The sequence below is a fragment of the Dermacentor silvarum genome, chromosome 5 (assembly GCF_013339745.2).
Source record: "Dermacentor silvarum isolate Dsil-2018 chromosome 5, BIME_Dsil_1.4, whole genome shotgun sequence".
NCBI classification, from domain to species: Eukaryota; Metazoa; Arthropoda; class Arachnida; order Ixodida; family Ixodidae; genus Dermacentor; species Dermacentor silvarum.
The window spans coordinates 141,765,498-141,791,589 of NC_051158.1; the positions used below are offsets into that span (position 1 = coordinate 141,765,498).

The following is a 26,092-nucleotide window of genomic DNA, read 5'->3' on the forward strand; positions in this document are numbered from 1 at the left end:
GGTCTGCATTGGTGACAATGGCGTAACGATCACAGTATCATGTAACCAAATGACGAGTGTAACCTGACGACGACGGCACGACGAGAGCCAGATGGTGAAGCGAATGTCACGACGCTGGCCCGACCACAATGGCATGGTGACGGTCTGACAGTGGATATATGATAGCGACTCTATGTCGATGACGGAACGACAAGGGCGGCATAATCATGATCGAACCACGAGTGTAATAAAGATATAATAATGAATATTGACGTGGATAGAATGACAAATTCAGTATGATCACAATGTCATGACTACAAAGGGATAATGTTACTGAACTGATGACCATGATAAAACAACAGCGTGACGGCGACAGGACGATGATGGCATGATGATGACCACATGACGAAAGTCTGATGACAAAGCTAGAATGACGACGATGCAACGACCAGGATGGCGTCACTACCATGAGCACATACCTAGTAGCCCAAGCAATTAAACAACTAGGATCCCTGGGTTGGAGAAGAAAGCTTGACGACGACAGCATCGCGAGAGTAACATCACGAAGCTCGAATGACTACGACTAAATGACTGCTACTGCATCACGATCGTGATGTGAAAAGAAATGCAGGACGACTGTACGACGACAATGGCTTGACGATAACGGCGTGATCAGAGTAAGATTACGAAGCAGTATTGATGATGATGGAACGAACACGATGGCATCACGCCCAGGAGAACATACTTAGTGGCCTAAGCAAGTAGACAACTGGGGCCACTGGCATACTAGGGTACACCTAGGGTAGACAACTAGACAACTAGGGTAGACAACTAGGGCCTGGCATACTTGGGTCGTTGGTATGCGGCCGCATCAGTGTAGACTCCTGTGAAGTCCTGGGAATATCTGTTTTTGAGTGCCTTGACTCTGGTTTTTCTCCTTTCTTAATGACGGCCGGGTGCCCATTTTAGGGAACGTTTGGTGTTTGACTTCCGGAAAGAGCATTTGTGGTTGCTGGTTCGCCTGGGCCTGCCGTTTATATGTTGCAAGGGGTCTTAGCCCCATAGGAGACAAACCCAATCGTAGTTTATCTCCTGCTAGATGTGTCTCACTATGTTCTTTTCCCTTGTTGTGAAGACCGAGATTGAGCAGGCGGGTTGAGGAGGCAATCATTGGTAATCCCAGGGCCTGGCTGTGGGCTTTCCCCTGGAACACGTCGACTTTTTTTATTTCTTCCTTGGAGAGCAATGTGTAAGGAGTCGCATGTGTTATGCGACATGGGAACAACGCCTCCACGAGTCGGAAGGCCTGCATGTGTCCTACTCCTTCATGCCGCACTGTCTGTTCGAGATTTCTCGAATGTTATGTCTGACGTGTACAGCTCAGTATTTCACGTGGCTCACTAGGATGGTATTCTTGGTATCTTGGTTGGATGTCCCCAAGTATGCTAAACGGAGAGCTCTTCCCGACCCGCAGATGTGTGGTTGTGAGGGCTTGTATTGGGTCTTCTGTCGTGCCTTGGTAGCAGTGGAGGGTGCAAGTTAAGGTATGGCTGCTTTCGCCACACCTTTGAGAAGGCCATTCAGGTATTGAAGCAACAACGGAAGCCGTCACAGATCGATAACCACTTTTCTTTCCACAGCGAGTTAGCGTATTTCGTCGCCTTCCTGGTGAGTTCTGCTATGCGGAGCTTGAGCTTTCACTTATGCTGCTGCTTTCTCCACCTTCGTGTGCGGCAGTGTCGTGCTGCCCATAGGAGCAGTAGTTTTGGCTAGATGTGCGGTGTAGCGATGGAACGTACATGTGAAATGTCAGATTACCTACGGGACAACACGAACAAGAGTGAACCTCAACGACAGTCAGGGTGTTATCACGAAAAAGATCGTGCATGAATACAACCCAACGGTGTTGGCAGCACAGCGTATCAAACCTACGGGCTCGGTTATTGTGCTCTTCGACGGACTGAAGGTGCCCAATTTCATCAAATATGGGTCAACCCTAGTGAAGTGCTTTCTGTAAAGGAAACAATTTGACGTATGTTACGCATGTGGAAGAATTGGACACAGATCAGACGTTTGTCCCACAGCTGATGTAGTGCAGTGCAGGGGATGCGGTGTGCAAGACCCAGGGGAGGATCATATATGCTCTCCCAAATGCAAGTTCTGCGGTGAAGATCACCCCACAGGTGACAAAGCTTGCAAGCAGCGGTATCAAATACCGTATGTAGTGAGAGTAAGAAGAAGAGAACGCTTGAAACAGGACACCGAAATGGAATCGGCTCAACCGACAAAGGAGACCCCTCCGGATGCTGGAAGGCGCTCACGCTCAAGTTGTGGTTCAAGATCAAGACAGCGCTCACGCTCAAGAAGTAGTTCAAGATCAAGGCAGCGTTCAACATCGAGCGGAAGAAACCGTTCGAGGTCTCGGGAGGCGCAGGTGCGCTTCGAGGAGCAGGAGCTGAAGATCAACAAGAAAAGGGAGCCAGGAGCTGCCTGGACAGATAAAGTCAAAGGTACTGTGAAAGCCACAGGTAATGTGGCAATTGCCTCGCAGATACAAAGCAATGATACCAGAGTAGAACAGTTCATGAGAGAGGTTATATCACTAAAGAAAGCAAATGAAGAACTTAAGAAGCAGATTCAGGAAATTCAGACTCAGTAACAGGAAAAGGGGTAGAAAACCGAGGGGATATGTTCCCGAGGAAGAACCCAAGTTAGTACTAACCACGAAGGCAGGCAAAACTATTAAGCAAGTCGAATCCATTAGAGTCTTAGGGTGATTCCTGGAGGCAAACGGCGCAAACGGAAAAACAATACAAAACATCACAAGCAAGACTGAGGAGGTAATAAGACTGCTAGGGAGAATCACTAACAGACACAGAGGGTTGGGAGAGGAGAGCGCCATGAGGCTGGTCCATGCTTTCGCCTTGTGTCACTTCTCAATGTAGCAGGGATGCTTAGATGGACACAGACAGAACTAAAGAAGTTGAACAGATTAATTAAAAGGCTTGTCAAAACAACAGTGGGATTGCCGGTTAGCACACCGGATGATAAATTAATGAAACTAGGGCTCCACAACACAATAGCCGAAATAATTGAAGCTCAGCAAATTGCCCACATAGAGAGGCTTTCCGAAACAAGGTCAGGTAGAGCAATACTCGAAGAGCTAAGGTGGTACCCAAGCGAATCAGAAAATTCGGAAGACGCAGTAGAACTAAAATATAGCGTAAGAGAGATCATCAAGACGACTCCTTTTCCCAGAAATATGCACCCGGTGCACAACCTGGAAAGAAGAAAGGCAAGGGCCAAAGCTCTCCTGCAGGAGATAGAACAGGACAGAGAACATGCGGCTTTTGTAGATGCTGCATGGGTCAGAGGAAAGAAAGCCTTCACGGCAGTAGTAGTAGATGCAGATGGACTCACGCGGGATGCTATTACAATCATGACTAAAGAAGCGACAGTGGCAGAACAAGTAGCGATAGCATTGGCTTTAAGGAATAATAAGTGGACGCGAATTTACAGTGACTCTAAGATGGCTATTAGACATTTTACCAAAGGCTTTGTAACCAAAAGGGCTGCCCAGCTGATCGGTGAGATGGACAGCCAAGGGATCGAAATCCGCTGGTTTCCTGCACACATGGGGTCTGTCGATCCATTTCGGAGGAATTTGAACGATGTGGCTAACGCAGCTGCACGAGGACTTACTATCCGTGCACTACGCGACCAGGACCCCAATAATATGCTGGAGGAGAACAGGGACCGATTACTTACATATAATGAAGTCACGAAGCATTATTACATGAACAGAAGGGAATTCCCAGTGCCACATGCTAAGCTCAATAGAGCTCAAGCGGTGACTCTGAGATTGTTACAGACAAGAATTTACCCTAGTCCAAACTTTATTAACAAGCTATATCCAGAAAGAGAGGTACCAATCAATTGCGAGAAGTGTAATGGCATCATTACTCTGGATCATATGCTTTGGCAATGTCCTGTGGCTTTCACAGACTGCGACAAGGAAAGAGACTGGTGGCGGCGAGTGCTTCACAGTGGAGTGCTTTTAGATCAAGTACAGGCCGTCCAGAAGGCCCACGACACGGCGGTAAGGTTAAACCTTACTGTCCCGACGTGGGAGTCGCCTGCGTCATCCTAAGGGTTGATCTTCAGGACCTGAATAAAGTTTATCATACCATACCATACGGGACAACATTATGGTTGCTCCTTTTCCGAAAAACGTGCATCCACAACACAATGCGAGCAGGCGCAAAGCTAGGGCTGTGGCATTGCTCCGGAGGATAAAAGCCTCGCCTCACATGGTCACTTTCGTTGACGCCGCCCAGTACGGGCTCCTGTTCTTGAATTTCTGTCGTTGCCACAGCACATACGCCAGCCCTAGCTTCCTGAGCAGGGGTAAGGGGAATAGTGGTTCAGTCTGACGGAGAAGTATCAATGGCACAGCTACGTTTCGGTGGGAGTCTAGTGGGCCGTTTAGGTTTTTGGGGATGGGTTTGCTCGGATGTCCTGCGAAGGCTATGTGAGGTGACCACCAAAGTAATTAAACTTACTCTTCAAGCGTTCACAGTTTCGGCATAGAGGCTGTTCACTAGCTATGCGCTGGAGTAGATTGTTAAGGGTTCGGTTGTAGCAGTGGGGGATCCCATGTCAGCCAAGCCAACCTGCATAGTAGTGCGGCAGCTTCTTGAAATCCGGCTGTGGCATCTTGAACGTGATTTTGACTCACGAGGAGGCCTGGTAGACCGGCATGCTCCTGGCTTCGTGGCGCAGGCGGCCCCGTGGCGGTAGCGGCTGCTAGCTCCCTGGAGCCCGGGGTGACGCACGTGGTCACGCCATGTGCAAGGGATGTAGTTCCTAGGAAAGACATCGCATAAAATTCCCACGCCACTTCCTCTGCTGGTTTCACGTTGAAGCTAAGTGCCATATTCGTGTTGTGTAACAGGTGTTGTACGTTACGGGGTGAATTGGCGACGTCACCATACGTTTCATTACCCGGCATGTCTTGGTACACATTCTTATGGTGTCAATTTTCTAAACTGGTGTTTCTTTCAACGAAGAAGAAATTTTTTCCCCTCAAGGGTGCTACGCAATCCTGTGAACCATGACAGTCTTCACAGTTATAGAGAGTTTGTAACCACTTAACCCCTTTCATGCTGTAACTAAAGTGCCACTCAAGCGTTTGCCACCAATTTACTTCATGCTTACTTCTATCCGCATAGACTACGCCACTCTTTTCTTTTGCCAATATCTTCCTCGCTCTCTGAATCCTCACACAATAGAAGAATCGATTATTGCAGTGTTATCTCCTCTTTCCCTGAATAGCAAAACTCTACCTCTGTAATTTCATTGCTACTTTTGAATTCAAAATTAAACAGCGGCCTTATTTTACACGCGAAAGTCATGTGTAGGCTGTACAGAAGGAGACGTGACATTTCAAAATCCCCTGCCAAAGAACCTCTAAGAATGCCTTAAACACGGCTTTCAAGTGCTGAGCCTATGTTGCTAAATATGTAGTCGAATAGATGTTACGTAAGCGCTTCGCTTGGTAAAACTGCAACATTGACAAAACATGCGACGCATGGCAATATTAGAGGGCATACGCGAATCAAAAGCAACGTATCCGGCGATGTGTTCATGATCTAGGCTTTTCCAAAGCGTTCAATGCATTAGAAATAAAACAAGTTGTGGAAGTGTACCGTCATTATTTCTGACAATGGTAATATCTGCCTTCAAAGTACAACTACCACTTTGCACTAAAATCATTGCTTTTCAAAAGGCGGTGAAAGCTGCGTGTTTAAGAATATTGCAACGGCTACTGTGATACAGTGTCTACGAGGTGGTTTGGTAGTGACCCTGGCTGAAGACAAGAGAGTTTCCTGCAAGCAACTCTCGGCTTGCCCAGCAGTTGCTCCACTTGAGTTCTTTTCAGGAAAGCTTAAGAAAAGAAAAAAAAAATTAATTAACATTGTTCAGTTGCTTATCACTGACAAGTGCAGCACAAAACGGTTGAGCGAGACTACGCGAACAGTGAGCCTAGATACGACACCCGACCGGAGCCTGCAAGCCCTGCTGCGCACATATGCCGCGTCGGCCCACCCACCCTCGTCACAACTCCTTGAAACGAGCCCGCCAACTTTCCCAAGTGTGCCTAAATACACATCACTTGAGAGTTTCCGGACAACCCCGTTATGAATGTCAAATGTCTTTGCGGAAAACCCACGTCGTTCACACTAGGGTGTGGAACGCTTTGACGCTGGAGTGATTCAACAAAGAATTTGCTCTCGGTAGCAAGTCCACAGCATTCGAAGATATAGTTGTGACCACTGCGAGTAGACATGTCTCTCATAATGATGAGCAATGCAAAAACAAGGGGAGAGCAGGAGCCCACGTTTCGACAAGTGGACTTGTCTTCTTCAAGGTTGGACACATAACGGTAACTCAGCGAGTCTGATCTCCTATTATTATGGCGGAGTATGCACTAATACTATGCCTGCTAATGCTTAACTGTATGTTATTCCAGTGCGGAAAGGCTACACGAGCTCCAGCACGGAACTTTTTAGACCATTTAAATTGACGAAAACGGCTACAGTAGATGGAACACAACTGAGGATCTGCAATATGATGGCTGACAGTGCGATGCAGATATCTATCACCAGCAACGTGATTCATATGTACAACGAATGAATCAAAGAAAGGCCGAAACAGTGTTGTAAGTAAAACAAGATCACAGGCCTGCGCGGCACACGCAGCACTGTCACAGCGTTAGCTGGTGAAGGGGCTCAAGAGTAGCTCCAATTTCGGCACCACGCACAACAGGGTCTTCCCGGCAGTCTATTTGCCTCGTTTTGACGACAAGGATCTGAACTGTCCGCCCGGCGTCAACGGCGAGCTGCGGCTTGTAATGCTATTTGCACAGCAGTCTGCTGAGCTTGATGATGTGTGGTTGTAGCCGCGCACGTAGCTCTACGATTCGATTCTTCAGTAGCGGTTCGTAACTTGCGAGGAGATGTCATAACGTGTACTGAGAGATATTCAGAATACGCACATCTCACATCGCGATCGCGTTAATTGCACGCCTCGTCTGAATCGCATCTCGTCGTCTGCGCCTGCGCGTGCTGCTTTGCAGGCGCCTTAATTAGATGGCGCCACAATACTGGCGGAGGCCCGGGTCGTCTACGCCTGCGTGCCTGCCTGGAGCGCATTTATGGGACATTTTTCCGCTGCCTGATAGCAAGCGCTTGCGTGGCTCTGTGGTAGAGCATCCGACTCCCACGCGGCGTGCGTGGGTTCGATCCCGGCGGGAACAGGGAACTTTTTTGCATTTCCGGCGATAGCGGGTACGGACACGGCCACCGCCTCGGCGGACACCATCGCGAACCGAAACGGCTATTGCAATGAGCCCATAACAGCTTACGCTGTAAAAAAAAATAAACACACAAAACTCATTTAGTGTGAAAGGGGCGAACAAAGAAGAATAAACAAAGCTTTGTTGAGTGCAGTTTTGGAATGTTGTGCACGCATACACAAGTCATATATTCGGTGCACGTCACTCATAACCTAGGATCCAGCATCGGGAAAGCCAAACTGTTGCCTTTATTGGTTCACCATGAGGAGCGGCAAGCTTTCTAAGTTCATATAATGCGTCTAAATAAGTAGAAAACGAGAGTTTAGGCATTTCCTTTTAGCTGTAATGCATTTTAATTTAGATTAGGCTGAACATTGTGTGTTTCATCGGGATCTGAATGTTCACCAACTTTTAAACATCCCGCATGTTCTTCTAACATGCATCCATTATCTCTACATACCGGGCGTTACAGCGAACGCTCTTAAAATTTTTCAAAGGTTGTCTGTGAAAGATAGCACAATTCTAGTTGATGAGGTGGTCTACTTGAAGAGGAGGACATCCCTTGCACAAAAAATTGAAATCTATAATATACTAATTAAGAAACAATACTAATTAAGATTTTAACTCATTACCTCATGGCCCATATTGCAATTTATAAATTCTAGCTGAAGAGTGCGCGAGGCGGATCCACTTGGAATGAATTCTCAGGACGACACCAGTTTCGTTCGGAATACTTTGCGGAGAAATGCATTGGCGTTCCAGTTACTTTCTAACAAAACGTAATTTTATGCATTGAAGCACCAACCGTTGTAAAGTTGATTGCAGTCACTGGTGTCTTTATTTGAACACATTTGCGATAAAAATTTGGGAGTATTTCAACTTTAATGTTAACGGTGAATTCGCGGATGTCCAATAGCCAATCCTTGTGTAAAGAGTTCTGTCCAAAGCCCTGCAAGCGAAGTGAGGATATTGAAAAAGTATAACATGTGTTCATGGGCATAGTTTGCAACTTTTCAAAGTTTAAATTCAACACAAGTATTTGTATATATATATATATATATATATATATATATATGGTTTTCATTATATATAAACCATTCAGTACATATATACCGAATGGTTTCCACTTGGCTGTCGCCCAGTTTCTGGCAAAATTTGATGCAGTTGCGCTGGTACAGTCGCTGCGCCATTTTTTTTGCAATAAAAAACCGACGAGAGCACTGAGCACTACCTCACTCAAACGTTGCGCATCAGCTACTGACGCTATCGGCAGGCGGGGGAAAATTTGCGCATGCACATGAAGGTTCAAGGTCGGATGATGTAAGCGCGTTTGTTTCACATCTATCAGGTGTTCGTAAAAAATAATGGCGGATACAGGTATAACAGACCGCGCACACTGGAGCCAGGCCGACACTTCCTCGCGCCTAGAGCCCAGACCCACATCATCGTCTTGCGTGCGGTGGCGCGTCTCTTGAGCTTCTCTCGATGATATCGTATATATATATATATATATATATATATATATATATATATATATATATATCTGTGTGTATTATGGCGTCAATCATTCCCTCACTTCGGCTTTTCCAGTTAGGGACACTTTTTCTGTCAGAGAAGCTGGTACGCTGTTATGCGATTTTCAAATGAAGGTACCAGAAATGTGATTGTTGCATTTTGGCAATGTACAATTGCTGGCGTCAGTTGTTATTCGCTTTATGTATAAAGATGGGTTTGGAGTATTGCAGTGTTCTTTGTACGCTGTGAAATGTATTATAAATAGACATTTTCGTAATTAACGTCACATTTATATCTACTTTGTTTTCTGTGTTACCAGATGGAAAAGAGAAAAGGACCGCGAATTGACCGGTAGGTAATATTATATTAAGTTGTGAATTATGCCTCAGTAATATTTTCGTTTTATGTAGGTGGCATATTAGTTGCACATATATAAAAACACGGACTTGTATATCCTTTATTATAGCTATTCTTATGGATCGCTTCGTTTTTTTTAAGAATAATTTTCATATTTCCTTCATTATTTGCTCTCCTCCTCTCATTCACTTTAAATAAAAGACCAATTCCTAACCATCCAAAAAGTATTGGCAAGCTTCAGAGCACATAATGTAATTTATTATAACACCTTTCCAACAAATCAGCTTCTCTTTTGTTTTCCAGGACGCGCATTTGTCATGACGCCATAATGCCGAAGGTGGTCACATGTGAGCAGAACATGCTGATGCTTTGGCATTCGCTCCGACTCAACTGGTCATGTGTTTTGCAGGTACTCATTGTGTGGGCAGATTAGGCTGCATAACAAACAAGCGTACGAGACGGAGGAAGTGCCAGAACATCATGGTGTGACGTTTCTGCTCAGGCCCAGCACTGTAGCTTTCTATAAGTTAATTCCTTTTATTCTGTTGCTTAACAACCAGTGTCCCGAAATTTGTGCTTGTCCCATTAGTTCTGCTAAGCACACGCCATTTCATTAGTGCTCTATTTTGCTTTCGCAACCTGTGCGCGCTGAAGTGACCGTTTAATGAACTTTTTTCTAGGTACATTCATTATTGTGAATATTTCCAATCGTTTTTTTCTTCTAATGTGCACATGAGGTCATACAGACTGCTACTCAATGCATTGCTCCATTTTTATGTTTTTGCAAATAACCTATAATATAGAACAGTGTTCATTCGGGGTTACATTAGCCTGCAGTAGAACTTACGTTTACTATTAAGCAAAGGAAAATGCCGCAACCTGTTGATATACGTAAAGCACGGGAATTATATACCTTGAGGGCATCCATATTCGGGGTCCACGACCGGCACTCATGCTGTGTAGTTCGCAACAGTCTTGCTGTTATGGGGTGGTGAGGACTTTTTAAGCTGAAGTGTAAATGAAGTCTTGTAGTTTTCACCGCGCTATTATATTGACACGTATACATGTTCATCTTTCACCGGTGGCCGCTTTACACCGGCTAACAAATGTTAAATGTTATCGCTCGGCTCAGGACGCGCCTGTATCGGAAGTTTCTAGAACGTTATCGATGCTTCTTTCCATTGCCTGTTTTCACCGACGCTTTTGTTATCTGATTGCATGACTGACGTGAATTGTCTAGAACTTTCTGGAAGACACGCGGGCATCAGGGATTAATCTAGAACCTTCGATGACTCAGGTATAAAAGCCGACGCGTTTCGCCGCTGATCAGATTTTCGACGATCACCGACTGTGTTCGCCGCTATCGTTGTGCTTTGAGTGTACCTTGATTTTGTGGGCACAGGTTCGCCCAATAAACAACCAGTTTCGCCGTACACAGTTTTACGACTGTTTTCTTCAGCGTCACTACTACGTGACATCTGGTGGAGGTGCTAGTGCGTTCATGCAGCGAACGCCCCCGCAAAGCCGCGACCCAAGCCCGAAACCGGAGGACCACGCCAACGTCACCAAGGACCAGCGAGCTAGCCGTAGGCAGCAAGGACTTCTGCCGGAGTACGGACTTCTTCCCGAGAAGACCACAGCGATCAAGGCCAAGTCAACGACCTCAATGGCAGCCCCAGCGTCCCCCATCCTGCTGCAACAACCTCGGGAGCCCCCGACCTTCTGTGGATCATCGGCTGAAGACCCTGAAACCTGGCTGGAGACATACGAGCGGACCGCGACGTTCAACAGATGGAGCGACGACGACAAGCTACGCCATGTCTATTTTTCGTTGGATGACGCTGCTCGGACCTGGTTTGAGAACAGAGAGACCACCCTGGTTACGTGAGACCTTTTTCGTGAAAACTTCGTGAGGACCTTCACGAGTGTCGTACGAAAGGAGAGGGCAGAGGTTCTCTTAGAAACCAGAGTGCAATTGCCGAACGAGAACATTGCGATCTTCACGGAGGAGATGACTCGCCTCTTCCGCCACGCCGACCCCGACATGTCTGAAGAAAAGAAAGTTCGGTTCTTGATGCGGGGTGTCAAAGACCAACTATTCGCCGGATTGATGCGCAACCCGCCCAAGACTGTCGCCGAATTTCTTTCCGAGGCTACAACGATCGAGAAGACGCTTGAAATGCGCGTCAGGCAATACAACCGCGGTGCCCTGACCAACTACGCTGACGCTCAAGCGCTAGGCGCCGACGACCTGCGCGAGACCATCAGAGCGGTCGTTCGCGAGGAGCTGCATAAGCTCTTTCCCAGGTCGCAGCCTCACGTGGCATCTATCGCCGACGTCGTCAAAGACGAAGTTCAGCGCTCACTTGGAGTTCCCGATGTGCAGCCACAATCGCCGCAACCCCAGCCGGAAGCGCTGACCTACGCCGCCGTCGCCCGTCGTCAAGGCCCCCCTCCGCGCTCACGCCAGGGCCCCGTAACGCCGCAGTTCCGTCGTCCACCGCCGCCGCCGCAGCCAGCACGCCCGCCCGTCGCCCAGCGCAGCTACCAGAGGAAGACGGACATTTGGCGCGCCCCCGACCACCGCCCGCTCTGCTATCACTGCGGGGAAGCCGGCCATGTCTACCGCCGATGCCCATACCGAGAAATGGGCCTACGAGGGTTCCCCGTCAACGCGCCGCGTCCCGATCGAGGTGAACGGCCGCGCGACATCGCCGACTACCTCAACGGAGCCCAGTGGCAACCACGACGATCCTCACGCTCGCCGTCACCAGGCCGCTACATCTCGCCACATCGCCGTCAGTACAACGGTCCCACCCGGGGCCGATCTCCCAGCCCTTACCCGGGAAACTAAAGGCAGCAACCGATGGAGGTGCGGTTGCTGTACGACGCAATGCCGAAGATCCTCTGACGCCGCCGACAACGACGATTCGCGATTCATCACGACGAGATATGAGCACGCCGCCTAGCAACAGCCTTGACAACACTTCGCCGCCGAAAGAAGACCTTCCGATGCGACGTAGCAGCAGCAGAGCAAGCCGACGCAGCCGTGATCCGACGCCACGAATTAACCACAACGCCAGACGCCGGTCTACCGATCTAGACGTGCTCATCGATGGCCATAACGTCACCGCTCTCGTCGACACTGGAGCCGACTATTCCGTCTTCAGTGGCCCATTCGCCGCCAAGTTGAAGAAGGTGAAAACAGACTGGCAAGGACCCGATATCCGAACAGCGGGAGGCCACCTAATAACGCCGACTGGAATCTGCACAGCGCGAGTCACGGTAAACAACCGCACTTACCCGGCGAGCTTCGTAATCCTGCAGCACTGCTCCAGGGATGTCATCCTAGGCATGGACTTTCTAAATCAACACGGTGCAGTCATCGACTTAAGGTCCAAGTCGATAACGCTTTCAACGCACAACGCGATACCACCGGATACAAGCAAAAGTTACCATGCCTTGAATGTGCTTGAAGAACAAGTCACCGTTCCGCCTCGCTCCAGCGTAATGATTTCCGTCGGTACCGAAGTGCCTGCAGACATGGAGGGCGTCATCGAGGGCGATCATCACTTACTGCTCGACCGTGAAATTTGCGTCGCTAGAGGCATAGCTGAGCTACGTGCAGGGAAAGCAAGGGTGATGCTCTCGAACTTCAGCCCCGAATACAATCACATTAACAAAGGCACCACGGTCGCCTACATCGACGAAATAGTACAAGCCAGCAGTGCGTTCGCCTTCACGGATTCCAGTGCACCTGCAACGACGACTATAGTACCTTAACCAACTTTCGACGTCAATCAGAACCTTCCCAGGCACAAGAAAGAGCAACTAAAGGCTCTGCTCCTGCAATACGAGGACTGCTTCTCGTCGTCGTCAAAAGTTCGACAAACCCCTGTCGCCAAGCACCGCATCATAACCGACGAAAATGTCCGGCCACTCCGTCAGAGCCCGTACCGAGTTTCGGCGCGCGAACGCGAGGCCATAAGGCAACAAGTCGACGAAATGCTACGCGACGACATCATCCAGCCGTCCAAGAGTCCGTGGGCGTCCCCCGTGGTGTTAGTGAAAAAGAAGGATGGAACCCTACGTTTCTGCGTCGATTATCGTCGCCTCAACAAAATCACGAAGAAGGACGTATACCTCCTCCCACGGATTGACGACGCCTTGGATCGACTCTACAAAGCAAAGTATTTTTCGTCTATGGACCTCAAAACCGGCTACTGGCAAATCGAAGTCGACGAGAGGGACCGGGAGAAGACTGCGTTTATAACACCAGACGGACTGTTTGATTTCAAGGTCACGCCGTTTGGTCTTTGCTCGGCGCCTGCCACTTTCCAACGTGTCATGGATACAGTACTGGCAGGCTTGAAGTGGCAGACTTGCCTCGTCTATTTGGACGACGTCGTTGTGTTTGCCTCAAGCTTCGAGGAACACCTCCGGCGCCTTGAAACAGTTCTTCAAGCAATCAAGACCTCCGGACTAACGTTGAAGCCAGAAAAGTGCCGCTTCGCATATGAGGAGCTCTTGTTTTTGGGCCACGTCATCAACAAGTCTGGAGTGCGCCCCGACCCTCAGAAAACTGCGGTCATCTCCAACTTTCCTCCGCCCGCTGACAAGAAGGCAGTGCGTAGATTTCTTGGACTGTGCGCCTATTACAGGCGCTTCGTCAATAATTTTTCACGGATCGCTGAGCCACTGACGTATCTCACGAAGGCCGACGTCGAGTTCAAGTGGGAGACGCCGCAAGTCGAAGCATTTGAAGAACTGAAGCGACGCCTGCAATCGCCGCCAATACTTGCGCATTTCGACGAAAATGCCGATACCGAAGTCCACACCGACGCAAGCAGCGTAGGACTCGGCGCCGTGCTTGTGCAGAGGACTGACGGACTAGAAAGGGTTGTAAGTTACGCTAGCCGGTCGCTATCGAAGGCGAAAGCAAATTATTCCACAACAGAAAAGGAGTGCCTCGCCATCATCTGGGCTACATCAAAGTTTCGCCCCTACCTCTATGGCAGGCCCTTTAAATTTGTAAGCGACCACCACGCCTTGTGTTGGCTAGCTAACTTGAAGGATCCTTCAGGTCGCCTCGCACGATGGAGCCTGAGACTTCACGCATTCGACATCACCGTCGTTTACAAATCCGGGCGAAAGCACGCTGACGCCGATTGTTTGTCTCGTGCCCCCGTCGAACCGCCGCCACAAGACGACCAGGATGACGACACTTTCTTGGGACCCATCAGTGCCGACGAATTCGCCGAACAACAGCGAGCCGACCCGGAACTAAGGAGCCTTGTAGACTACCTGGAAGGCAAGACCGTCATTGTGCCGAAGGCGTTCAGGCGAGGCTTGGCGTCGTTCTTCTTGCAAAACGACATTCTCCTAAAGAAGAACTTCTCGCCTCTCCGAGCCAACTACCTCCTCGTGGTACCCTCAGCATTGCGTCCAGAGGTTCTGCAAGCTCTCCATGACGACCCAACGGCTGGACATCTCCGTTTTTCCCGCACTCTCGCGAGGATACAAGAAAAATACTACTGGCCTCGCCTCTCTGCTGACGTCGCCCATTACGTAAGGACATGCCGAGACTGTCAGCGACGTAAAACACCGCCGACAAGGCCAGCCGGGCTTCTACAGCCGATCGAGCCACCTCGCCGACCGTTCCAGCAGATCGGGATGGACTTACTGGGGCCTTTTCCGACGTCGACGTCCGGGAATAAATGGATCATCGTAGCTACGAACTACCTCACCCGCTACGCCGAAACAAAAGCCTTGCCCAGAGGCAGTGCCGACGAGGTAGCCCGATTCTTCGTTGAGAACATCCTCCTGCGTCACGGTGCCCCAGAAGTCCTCATCACTGACAGAGGCACGGCCTTTATGGCAGAACTAACTCAAGCCATCCTGCGATACAGCCAGACAAGCCATCGCCGCACCACCGCCTACCACCCGCAGACGAATGGCCTCACCGAGCGCCTAAATAAGACCATCGCCGACATGCTGGCAATGTACGTCGACGTCGAACACAAGACGTGGGATGCCATCCTTCCGTACGTGACCTTCGCATACAACACGGCCGTACAAGAAACGACGCACATGGCGCCGTTCAACCTGGTCTACGGAAGGAACCCGGCAACGACGCTTGACGCCATGCTACCGGACGTCGCTGACGAAGAAAATCTCGACGTTGCCACCTATTTGCAGCGTGCCGAAGAAGGTCGACAGCTCGCCCGCCTGCGCATCAAGAACCAGCAGAGAACCGACAGCCGACACTACAATCTTCGACGACGCCACGTCGAGTACCAGCCCGGAGACCGTGTTTGGTTCTGGACTCCGATACGCCGACGAGGACTTAGCGAGAAACTCTTACGTCGCTATTTCGGACCATATAAGATCATCCGACGTATTGGCGCACTGGACTATGAGGTCGTGCCAGACGGCATTTCGCAATCACAGCGGCGCCGCGCACGACCCGAAGTCATCCATGTGCATTTTAAGCCTTTCTACGCCCGCTGATGAACTTAGGTACTTTGTTACTTTATTTTTTTTTATTTTTATTACGCGTGGTTTTGTTTACGCTTTCACATTTGTTTGTAGCATCGGGACGATGCTTTTTAAGGGGAGGGTATTGACACGTATACATGTTAATCTTTCACCGGTGGCCGCCTTCCACCGGCTAACAAATGTTAAACGTTATCGCTCGGCTCAGGACGCGCCTGTATCGGAAGTTTCTAGAACGTTATCGATGCTTCTTTCCATTGCCTGTTTTCACCGACGCTTTTGTTATCTGATTGCATGACTGACGTGAATTGTCTAGAACTTTCTGGAAGACACGCGGGCATCAGGGATTAATCTAGAACCTTCGATGACTCAGGTATAAAAGCCGACGCGTTTCGCCGCTGATTAGATTTTCGACGATCGCCGACTGTGTTCGCCGCTATCGTTGTGCTTTGAGTGTACCTTGATTTTGTGGGCACAGGTTCGCCCAATAAACAACCAGTTTCGCCGTACACAGTTTTACGACTGTTTTCTTCAGCGTCACTACTACGTGACAATATTTTACTCAAAATGCAAGGTTTGTTTTTATATATGAAAGGAACCAATCACACAATATGTATACGTTAGTGTCAGCTGTTGATAGGCTACTCCTAGAGCATTGACATTTTAAATTATGAACATTACGATTAAAACAATTTCTAATAATGAGCATTCAGCCAAAACTTATTGCACACATTTTAATTTTACTACGAACAATGTTCATTATGTAAACTTTATTCACAAGCGTCGTAAAAAAGGAGTTTCCTTAAATTAGTATGTTGTACAATGCCAAATATATTTTGAAGTAATTAAGTATAACAAGAAATAGTGTTCTTTATTTGATATTATACTTCTTTCAATTTAGCTAAACATGTTTAGCTAAATGCTAGTAAAGTAATAAAAATTGGTAGCTACACTCGAAGGACGAAGTATTTAAAGTGAAATTTAGCACTTTGCTGAAGGCGTCCCAGGGTGGTGGCAGGATGAGGGGCGTGCCAGCGGCGTTGCAGGCGTTGCCCATCAATGGTGCACAATATCTGACCAGAAGAAAAGCGTCCGCGTTAGTCAGCCTCCAAAAATGGTTACAATACATTGAGCTCGACGTTTACTGTGCGTTCCACTCAGACCATTGTGCTCCTCACGTCGGTGTATACACACACCTAATCAAAAGGACTACTAATGCCTGTGCCCACAGCCTTAGTGCTAGCAGTGAAAGCCAGAATCAGCCAGAAAGCTGATTCGGTGGAGTGTGACGTTGCGTCCCATTTGCTGTTTTTCAGTGCGATCACAATTATATGGACACACCAAGCGCATTTCTGTCGTCGCCGTCGTCGTCACCGTGTTGTTCCCTATAAAGTCTATGGGCGATAACGCCTTCACCGCGCACCGTATGCTGTATGTGTGAGTGAAAACGCGCGAGGGGAGCGGACGATCGCGGCTCAATCCAGCGCCTGCAAGAGAGGGATGCTGAAGAGAAACGCGTCGTCTTCCATTGCGCCTAATGCTGGGGGGGGGGGGGGGAGGCAGAGATAAGGGGGCGGTGTTGTTCTCCCACAGCAACTGCGTATTTCGTGACCGCGCTCATCGGGAACCCACCATCGCGGCTCGATCGCGCGCGAGGGAGGCATGAGGGAAAACAGCTCGGGCAACAACTGCGCCCTTTGTACGGCCCCACGCGGTCGCACGCGCCTTATCTTGTAAGGGATGTGCAGATGGCTCATGCCTTCCTGCGTGCGGTGTTCTAGTCGCTCAGTTTGTGTTGAAGCGATACACAGCACGAAGGTCACTTTGCTCTTTGCAGCTGCCGCGCTTCCTGACGCCAGCGTTTTGACAGCGAGTGTCCACGGTCAACTAGTGTGGTGCGTTCATGTTTGCCTGTGCACACTGATACTATGCTTGTTAATTTAGTTAGTCAGCGAATAGTTACAAGTGTGGAATTAGCTAGCGCAAGACAGGGGTAATTTGAGATCGCAGGGAGAGGCCTTCATCCTGCAGTGGACATAAATATAGGCTGATGATGATGAGTTCCAAGTTAATACGGCCGGTAAAACTACTATCCTTATGTCGGATAGCTGTGTGCTAAATTGCTATCGCAATCGATGCTTCTCTTTTTGGGTGAAACCACGGCAGTGACAATAGTCACGGCGCAAATCCTTCTCGAGCGTCCGACTATTTTCTATCGCAATAGAACCCGGTTATTCATTTATTATGTTATCTGTTACGATGAGCAAAAATGAAAAGTATATAAGGAGGGGTATAATCGATAAAATGATTCAGAAATTATTTTTCTGGACAGCAGTTGGTAGAAGCAGAATACGGTAAAGGTTTTGCATAGCAGCGGCGTTGGAAAGGCTAAACAGGCTGATGTCTTAACAGTGGTATTTCTACTGGGCTCGCAAATCGCCTAAAGAGGATTTACAAAATTATTGTACAAAGGCAATTGCTAGTTACCCTTCTGCTGACGTTTCTGTCGAATCTATAAAAGCAGCACAAAGATCATTAAGTATAGTTAATTTAGAGCATCAGTTAATTAACCCTCTGAACTTATCTATTGTAACCGATGAGACCATAATTTTCAACTTGTTCACGGCATTAAACTTCTATAGATGTGGCACCAGCCACATATTATGTGTTTGCAGAAAAATGAGTTGTACAGTAACCTTGCACAGTAACATTTAGTGATTCACCCTGTCATATGCCTCACTGAGACGCCGCTGCAGGCAATTATTTGATATCGCCTGTTATTGAGATTAACATTCTCGTAATTTTTATGCATTGCTGGTATTTCTCTGTCAATCAATCTCTCTCTCTCTATATATATATATATATATATATATATATGTATTGTGAGCGCTAACTGTGCAGTTCATCATCGTATTCATGTGTATATACCCATCGTCATGATCATCATCATGTTGTCGGGTTGGTGTTCGTGGGCTGTCTCGCGCTGTGTGACAATACAAGAGTTCTGCCTTCGTCTCGGGCGTCGTCTCACAATATATATATATATATATATATATATATATATCCGTCTGTGTCTCTCACCGTTCACCCGCCAAATCGGGTTAGCGTTTTCCCGAGCATGAAAGAAGCCCTCGAATACACGCATAATTGCTGCCCGACTGGCCACTCGAGGCACTTTACGTGTATTCGCGGGCTTCTTTCACGCTCGGAAAAACACTTTTATGTAGCACGCATTGCGCAACAGAAACCTGTTGCACGCCTATTACTAGTATTGGTAGTTTTTCATGTTGCCATTATAATTGAATGGAAAGAGTCAAAAAGAACACTTTATTTACAACAGTTTTCTTTTGACACTTTTCATTTAATTATATTATTTGAGAAGTTGACAAATATTAATACCATTTATGTGATTAAGTGGAATGCAAAAATAATCTGAATTTCTCCAATGCGACGGCAAACATTACATTGGTTCTGTGCCACTACATGGCATGTGCACATTTTGAAATCTCGGTGCATGATACTTGGGACACCCTGTATATTGGCATACATGCCACGCGCGGAGTTCGCGGTGGCACCGCAGGATGGCGCCTCATGCATTGCGCTTTTTGGCGATGGCAATACCGTGTGACGCTATATTGTTTCAATGCTAATCACATTAACGTGGACATTGATTGTGAGATGGTTCGTTCCATAATGTTTTTATTATGAATAACTTTTCCTTTATCTCCATTCGCTTTCGTGATGGTAAATGTTTGTTGCACTAAGTCACCTATAAGATGACGTTAATGCAACGAAAATCTAAAATGATGTTACACTAGCGGGGACGATACTAATTATACCTATATGCAGCGCACGTATGTGCTCATTAATTCTTACAAGGTCACTGCACACATGCAGCTAGGAATCAGACTAATGCTAGCGCGGTATATGTTTCTTGGAAACTCTTTCTATCCCAATAACCGGCATCTCACAAAGGGGCCAACGCTTCCACTACAATTCCATCGAATCCTTACAAACCTACAGAGCCTCATTAAGCAGTTTCAACAGTTGCACATGTTTTGAAGGTGCTACTAGTACAGTACACCTACTACTTTTCATTTCAGCACTCAGACATACATGCATGTGAGATCAAGTACCAAGATGGAACCACTTTTTGTCGTGAATGCTTACATGGGTAAATATAGCTACCTTAAATGCTTTCATCAAATTTCTCTTTGCTGTGCGCATAATTTTATTTCAGTATTTGTTGTTAGCAAAATGGCCGTTGTGTACGTACATGATAAATGGATGTTCAAGTGGTATGTTGAATGCGATTAGCGCAAAGTAGTTCTGTAGTAGGAAATAAAATGCCTCTAGAAACGCACTATCAACGTTTTATGATACCACTTCAATAATACAGAAATTAAGGTGGCACACAATTAGTTTACAAGCAAGTGCGTGCACACTTAAGTGTTTGCACCAAAGCAGCAACAGGTGTTCACACTCGAGGTCACCAATGAACCGATGATCTTGAACGTGGCGCTTCTGTATCGAAAAGTCATCGCAGTTAAGCTAACTGGCCGTTATTGCATTGAGTGTGCTGATTTCCAAGCAAGACAGCATGTCTGCAAATGCATTATAGCTTTCGTACATCGCAATATAACTTTCTATCATCGCTTTTTAAGCTACCATTGGACTTTGTTGTTGTGAAAAATCTAAATTACACAGCAGAATTTTAGAGCGCAGAAAAAAAAAACTGTGGATCCATGTCCTGCAAAGCAAGAAATGCTTCTCGATTAAGGTCAATCACTTGAGGCTATGAAGTCGTAGGCATGTCTACATCTCCGTACGATGTAAATCATTACTTGTGCTTTCGCGAAGCCTTGAAAGTTTGAAGCTTGCGCCTTGCACTGAACTCTTTTGTTCGTGAAAGTTTGATTCGTGAAGTTCTCCACATACGAGTACAATTGTCAGCGTGCCCCCATTCCTTGAACATTGAGCAATATGGTTGCTATTTTTAAATGTCTTTTACGTCCAATTATGCCATATTGGTTCGTAACTGTGCATATTTGCATTATGTGCACATTATGCAAACTCTAATTTTCTACAGCTGCTCCAATATCATTAGAAACTACCATATGGTTCCCAAGTGCAGCGCATGTGCAATGTAGAGAATCCGGCAGTCCTGCTGCGGATTAGTAGGCTAGACAACAACAGGGAACACTCGCTTAAAAACCCGGCCCCGTCTCCTTCTTGACGGGAATGGAATTTGGTCCATTTGTTTGGCAGGGCACCTTAAGACAGAACAGAGAGCTGAGGTGCATTGCAGCAAGCTCAATGAACAGATAGCTACACCATGCCTAAATACCAATTTGACAAATGGTAAAGTCATTGTACTGTAATGAAAACATACGGCGGATAGTTTGCAAGAGCCACCCTTCCTGCACAATGCTCAGGAGTTTGCGAAGATAGGCCGTAGGTGATAATGCGAAGATGGAAGTTGGCTCTGTTGAAGACATGCCTTGTAACAGCGTTGCGCGTGCAAGCGAAGGGCCGCGCCCCACGGCAAGTGCTGTTGCTTGAGAGCTTTGCGGAGTCCTTTAAAGTTTAGATGCTTTAGATTAGATCGCTCGCACTACAGGGTTTGCTGGTAGTTTGTGGGTTACCAGGCATTTTCGCTGTATCAATTTGTGACCATGCTGCCGATGTAGCGCTTCATACGCGATGTGTCCTCGAGTGTGATATCAGTCGTGCCATATGCCCTGGGTATAAAACTTTCACTGAAGATTTCTATGTCGCGTATCCAAAAGTATGATTTGCTGTACATAAATCACGGTAAAGTAATTTAAAGCCTATTCATCTCTAAAGTGTACTAGTCCAAAATGCATTGTAGCTTCATACGGGCTGAAAAAAAACACGTTAGAGATATAGTTAGCTACTTTTGAAAATAAATTTCTCGGCGTGTAAGTAATACAGGAGCAATCTTTTTATATGCTGCAGGGAATAAGATACGGGACCCTAAAGTATCGGGACGGTACACTATTCTTTATGCTACCAAAGCCTGTTTCATCATAAGTACTGGAGAACAAGGTAAGAATTTTACAAATGGTACCACAAAAAGGTTGCCCGAATATTTTATTACTCAACTTAGGTATGATATTTAAATACTCTACGTATGCCCTACGTAATGCCTTTATGGCGATGTAGGTACTCTGTAAATAAATAAAATAAATAAATAATAGTATGTGTACATGTAGTAATTACTTGATTAATAAAAGGGGAGTAAATATCTCAAGCATTACAGGTCAACAGATAGTTCCGACCTTTATAAGGAGAAAGGGTTAGCACTGTTATAAAAATGCTTGATGTTTCGACTTTGCAAAACTAACTGCTTGCTTGATGCTTCCAATCAAGACAATTAATACAATAAAGCAATTGGTAATTACAGGTGAAGTTTTCAGCTATGCTTATTGAAGTGTCAGTTCCTTTGCGCGCTTCGTCAGCTGCAAATGATAAATTGTTTTACAGTAAGCAGTTGTCTTTACCTTAAATTAAATCACGGGGTTTTACGTGCCAAAACCACGATCTGATTATGAAGCACGCAGTAGTGGGGGACTCCGGAAATTTGGACCACCTGGAGTTCTTTACGTGCACCTAAATCTAAGTAAACGGGTGTTTTCGCATTTCACCCCCATCGAAATGCGGCCGCTGTGGCCGGGATTTGACCCCGCGACCTCGTGCTCAGCAGCCCAACCCCATAGCCACTGAGCAACCACGGCGGGTTTGTCTTTACCTTACTTGGTGCAATTACCTTCGCGTTTTCCACATGCTTAAGAAAGTCGCAGTTTCGTCCGAAAAGCGATGCATCGATTGCGATAGCAAATTAGCAGAGAGCTATACGAAGTAAGGATAGTACTTTTATCGGCCGTATCAACTTGGAAACATTCACTTGCTAACTAAATTAACAAGCATGCTGTCAGCGCGCACAGAGAACATGAGCACATCACACTCGATGACCGCGAACAGATGCTGTGAAAATACTGGCGTGAGGAAACGCGGCCACCGCAGCGAGCTTAGTGACCTTCGTGTTGTCCATCGCTTCAACGCCAACTGGGCGCCGTGAACACACAGCACACACAAAGCTACAAGCCGCCGACACACCTAGACTCGGCCCCCAACGCAGATCGCTCTCCAGATGCAGCCGTTACTGCGCGCAGCCGCCACATACGCAGTTCTAGCCGACGTGAAAAGCCGCCCGCCATACCCCCCCCCCCCCCCCCCCCCCCTCCCCGATGCCTAGCAACGTTGGGTGCCTCGCGCGTGACGGCAGACGGTGCGCTTCCTGCTCGCTTTCCTCCCTGTCGCGCAGGTGAGAGTGAGCAGCGATGATCGGCTCCCCTCGCATGCTGTCACTCCTAAATACGCCGTAAGGCGTGCGGAGCGGCGACGGTGTTATCGCCTCTGGACTTTATACGGAACCTCATGGTGACGGCGACGGCAGCAATGCGCGTGGAGTTTTCATATAATTCATATCGCAATAAAAGCATCTGACGCGAATCAGCCTACCGTGAGGCCTTATTCAACGTTGGTGAGTGCATTTTGAGAGCACTCATTGCGGCTTACTGCACTTTTCCACAATGCAGTAGTGCGGCCTGCCGCGCTGCTATAAAACAAGGCCAAACAAGCCATGGCATCAAAAGTTATGTCTGTGTCAGAATAGTATAAAATCGTTGTACCGTCTAGCAGGGGTAGCGGAGACAGTCTCTTGCTTCTTTGTTGTTTTTTTTTTTTTTTGCAGTTGTTTTTATAGTGACCTTGTCAACATCACCATGATTGTTATTAGATCACGCTATGTTTTTTTTTATTGCATCTTGAGCGTAGATTTATATCAATTCTATTTTACTGTATCGCTGACATTGTTGTTATGGGTTGCACTTAGGTGCTCTTAACGAGCGTATTTGGCCATTTGTCCAGTACTACGTTGGTGTTTTGAGCTGAATTGGGCGTCAATATGTCAGGACGATTGCTTTGCTATAGCTTAGATGCAAACCGGGTGGGAGTTTTTTTCTAGAGGTGCACTATTGCAGAAATGAACAAATTATTGGCAGCTAGTCGCTACTTGGAGTGTGAACCTCAGAAACGTGTTTTTTGTAGTGCCCGGTACTGTCTATCACTGCTGCTTGTTGCTGCTGTCTTTACACACATTTCACGCACAGGCGCCTTGCTTATTCTGAAAACTCATGATACGCAGCTGGTCTGTGAAATAGGCAAAAAAATTTGGGCGGGGCGACATTCCCTCACCCAAAGAAAGCGTTTTGTGCCAATAAAACTTTTGTAGAGATAAATTTCCTTGATATGCCACTGCCATTTGTGCTTTAAAAGATTATATAGAACTTCATTTGACAGGAGACCGGTCGCCCCGAATAGTGAGATACCTATACACAACAAATACACTTTTGAGAGTTAAGCGCGGAATTTAAAAGAAATGTGGGCCTATTATATCTTCCAGATATTCGCCATTATTGGCGGGCTATGTGGACATGAAGGAAAAGCTAAGCGGGCTGAACTACGCTTTCGCTGAAATATTAATTAAAAGGCGACGGTCACCAACAGCTACACTAGATTTATCAGAAAATGAATAGGGAGTTGCCTGGTTTTAAACCACGCCCCTATTTTACCAGGCCTCATTTCGTGAAATGCAAAACTTCGGATCTTGCAATATTGCCGCGTATTAGTATATTCGTCCTCACTGATACGTGACAATTAGTGCGCGAGGATATCAAAGTCAAATTCTAAAAATGTATGTAGACGTCACTAATTTGGCATTTCACAGCGAAGGTACAGCTTTCAAACTGTATTGCCATTAAATAAGCCCTTGCGCCATTAAACCCCATACATCATCATTAGATAAAAACAGCGAAATGAAGTTATAGTCCGTACCATGATTTATAACCGAAATTTGCTTACAGGCTGCACATATTCCAACTTGATTTAGTAAAAACACACCAGGGGCGTTGTTTCCGACGGGCAAGAAGCGTCGTGCTGAATTCTCAATTTGATCTCTCATAATGGTTGCGCTTACAATTTTAGTCATTGTTGACCTTGTTCTACAATGCATATATTGTTCCATCACGTCTTGAGGGAAGAAGCTTGCACTACCGTGGATAAAAATCATTCGTATTTTGTCGAAAAGACGCTGTTGGGAGGTAACTCACTTATTTACATTAGTGCATTTTCCAAGATTCTCTAAGGTCTTTTTTTTACCAGTTCTTAAAATGTAATGTATAAATCGACAGACTGTAATGAGATTTACTTCTGTTTTCTTCCAGCTAATGCGTCGAAGTCGCAAGGTCAAGGTGTCGCCATACCCGCAGGTAATTTCAAAACGTATTGATACTAACGTATAATGTATTTTCAGCAAATGAATGGATGGATGTAAAACTTTAATAAAAGTCCTGAGGTACGCGACTCAGTGTGCAGCGGGCCGCTCCCACGTTGGGACAGTCAGGTCATGCCCAACCGCCGCATCGTGGGCCCTCTGGACAGCCCATGGTTGCGCCCCGGCATCGGGGCTCTTGATAGCGGAGAGCAACTTGTTCTTATTGACTTGTTCCGTGCCTCGAAACGAGGGGGCACGCCAGAGCATATGGTCTAGTCTAGTGAAGTCATTGCAGTGCCTGCAAGAACTACGGCATAAGTGTCGGGATAAAGCTTGTGTATTAAAGGCGGGCTGGGATAAAAGCCCGTTTGCAATAATCTGTGGGTAAATGCCTGCGCTTTATTTAACTTCTTGTGAGGAAGGAGAAAGTCTCGCCTGCCGAGATAAAAGTGCTGCGTAATTTCGTTATATGTAGTCGGTTGATCTCTGTTCTCCACCACTGCGGGCCGGCGGGAGAGTTCTCTATGGTCGCGGAAAGCGAGACCTCGCGCCTTGGAGTGAGCCAGCTCGTTGAGGTTTGTGGGGTCTCCCATGATGGATCCCATGTGAGCGGATAACCACGTGAGAGTGTTGGTGGTGTTGCTTTTGCCGTCAAGGATGCGACAGGCTTCCTTACACATGTCACCAACGCTGAAGGCGCGGATGGCTGCCGTGGAGTCACTGAAGATATTGGCATGTTTGTCGTCCAGGAGGGCCAAGGCAATGGCCACTTGCTCGGCCGCACAGACGAAGTGCGTCGTACCGAAGCTGCGTTAACGGTCGAACCCCTGTTGCTGATCGACACTACTGTAAAACTGGGCCGCGTAAACGAAACAGCTGCCGCCAGGGAGTTCGGTCACCCGGCGTTGCAGCGCCACCGCCCAGGCCTTCCTTCTTTCCACGTTGCGTTGGGGATGCATATTGCGCGGTGCGGGGGATATGATGATGTTGTCTTTCTGCTCATTGGGAAGGCCCTGGTATGAGTCTTCGTA

The 26,092-nt window shown here is 47.2% G+C and overlaps 1 protein-coding gene across 7 annotated transcripts in view; it reads left to right on the forward strand.

Annotated features, from left to right (window-relative positions):
- LOC119453786 (uncharacterized) overlaps positions 1 to 26,092 on the forward strand; it is a 139,964-nt gene that overhangs the window by 89,743 nt on the left and 24,129 nt on the right. For 5 of the 7 annotated variants that reach the window (XM_049668512.1, XM_037715841.2, XM_049668509.1 and 2 more), the window contains 4 exons: positions 9,171 to 9,202; positions 19,807 to 19,877; positions 21,683 to 21,772; positions 25,012 to 25,056. In XM_049668512.1, the coding sequence (XP_049524469.1) occupies positions 9,171 to 9,202; positions 19,807 to 19,877; positions 21,683 to 21,772; positions 25,012 to 25,056 (238 nt within the window). The remainder of the gene's footprint in view (positions 1 to 9,170; positions 9,203 to 19,806; positions 19,878 to 21,682; positions 21,773 to 25,011; positions 25,057 to 26,092) is intronic. The other 2 variants (XM_049668510.1, XM_049668511.1) reach the window with 2 other exon arrangements.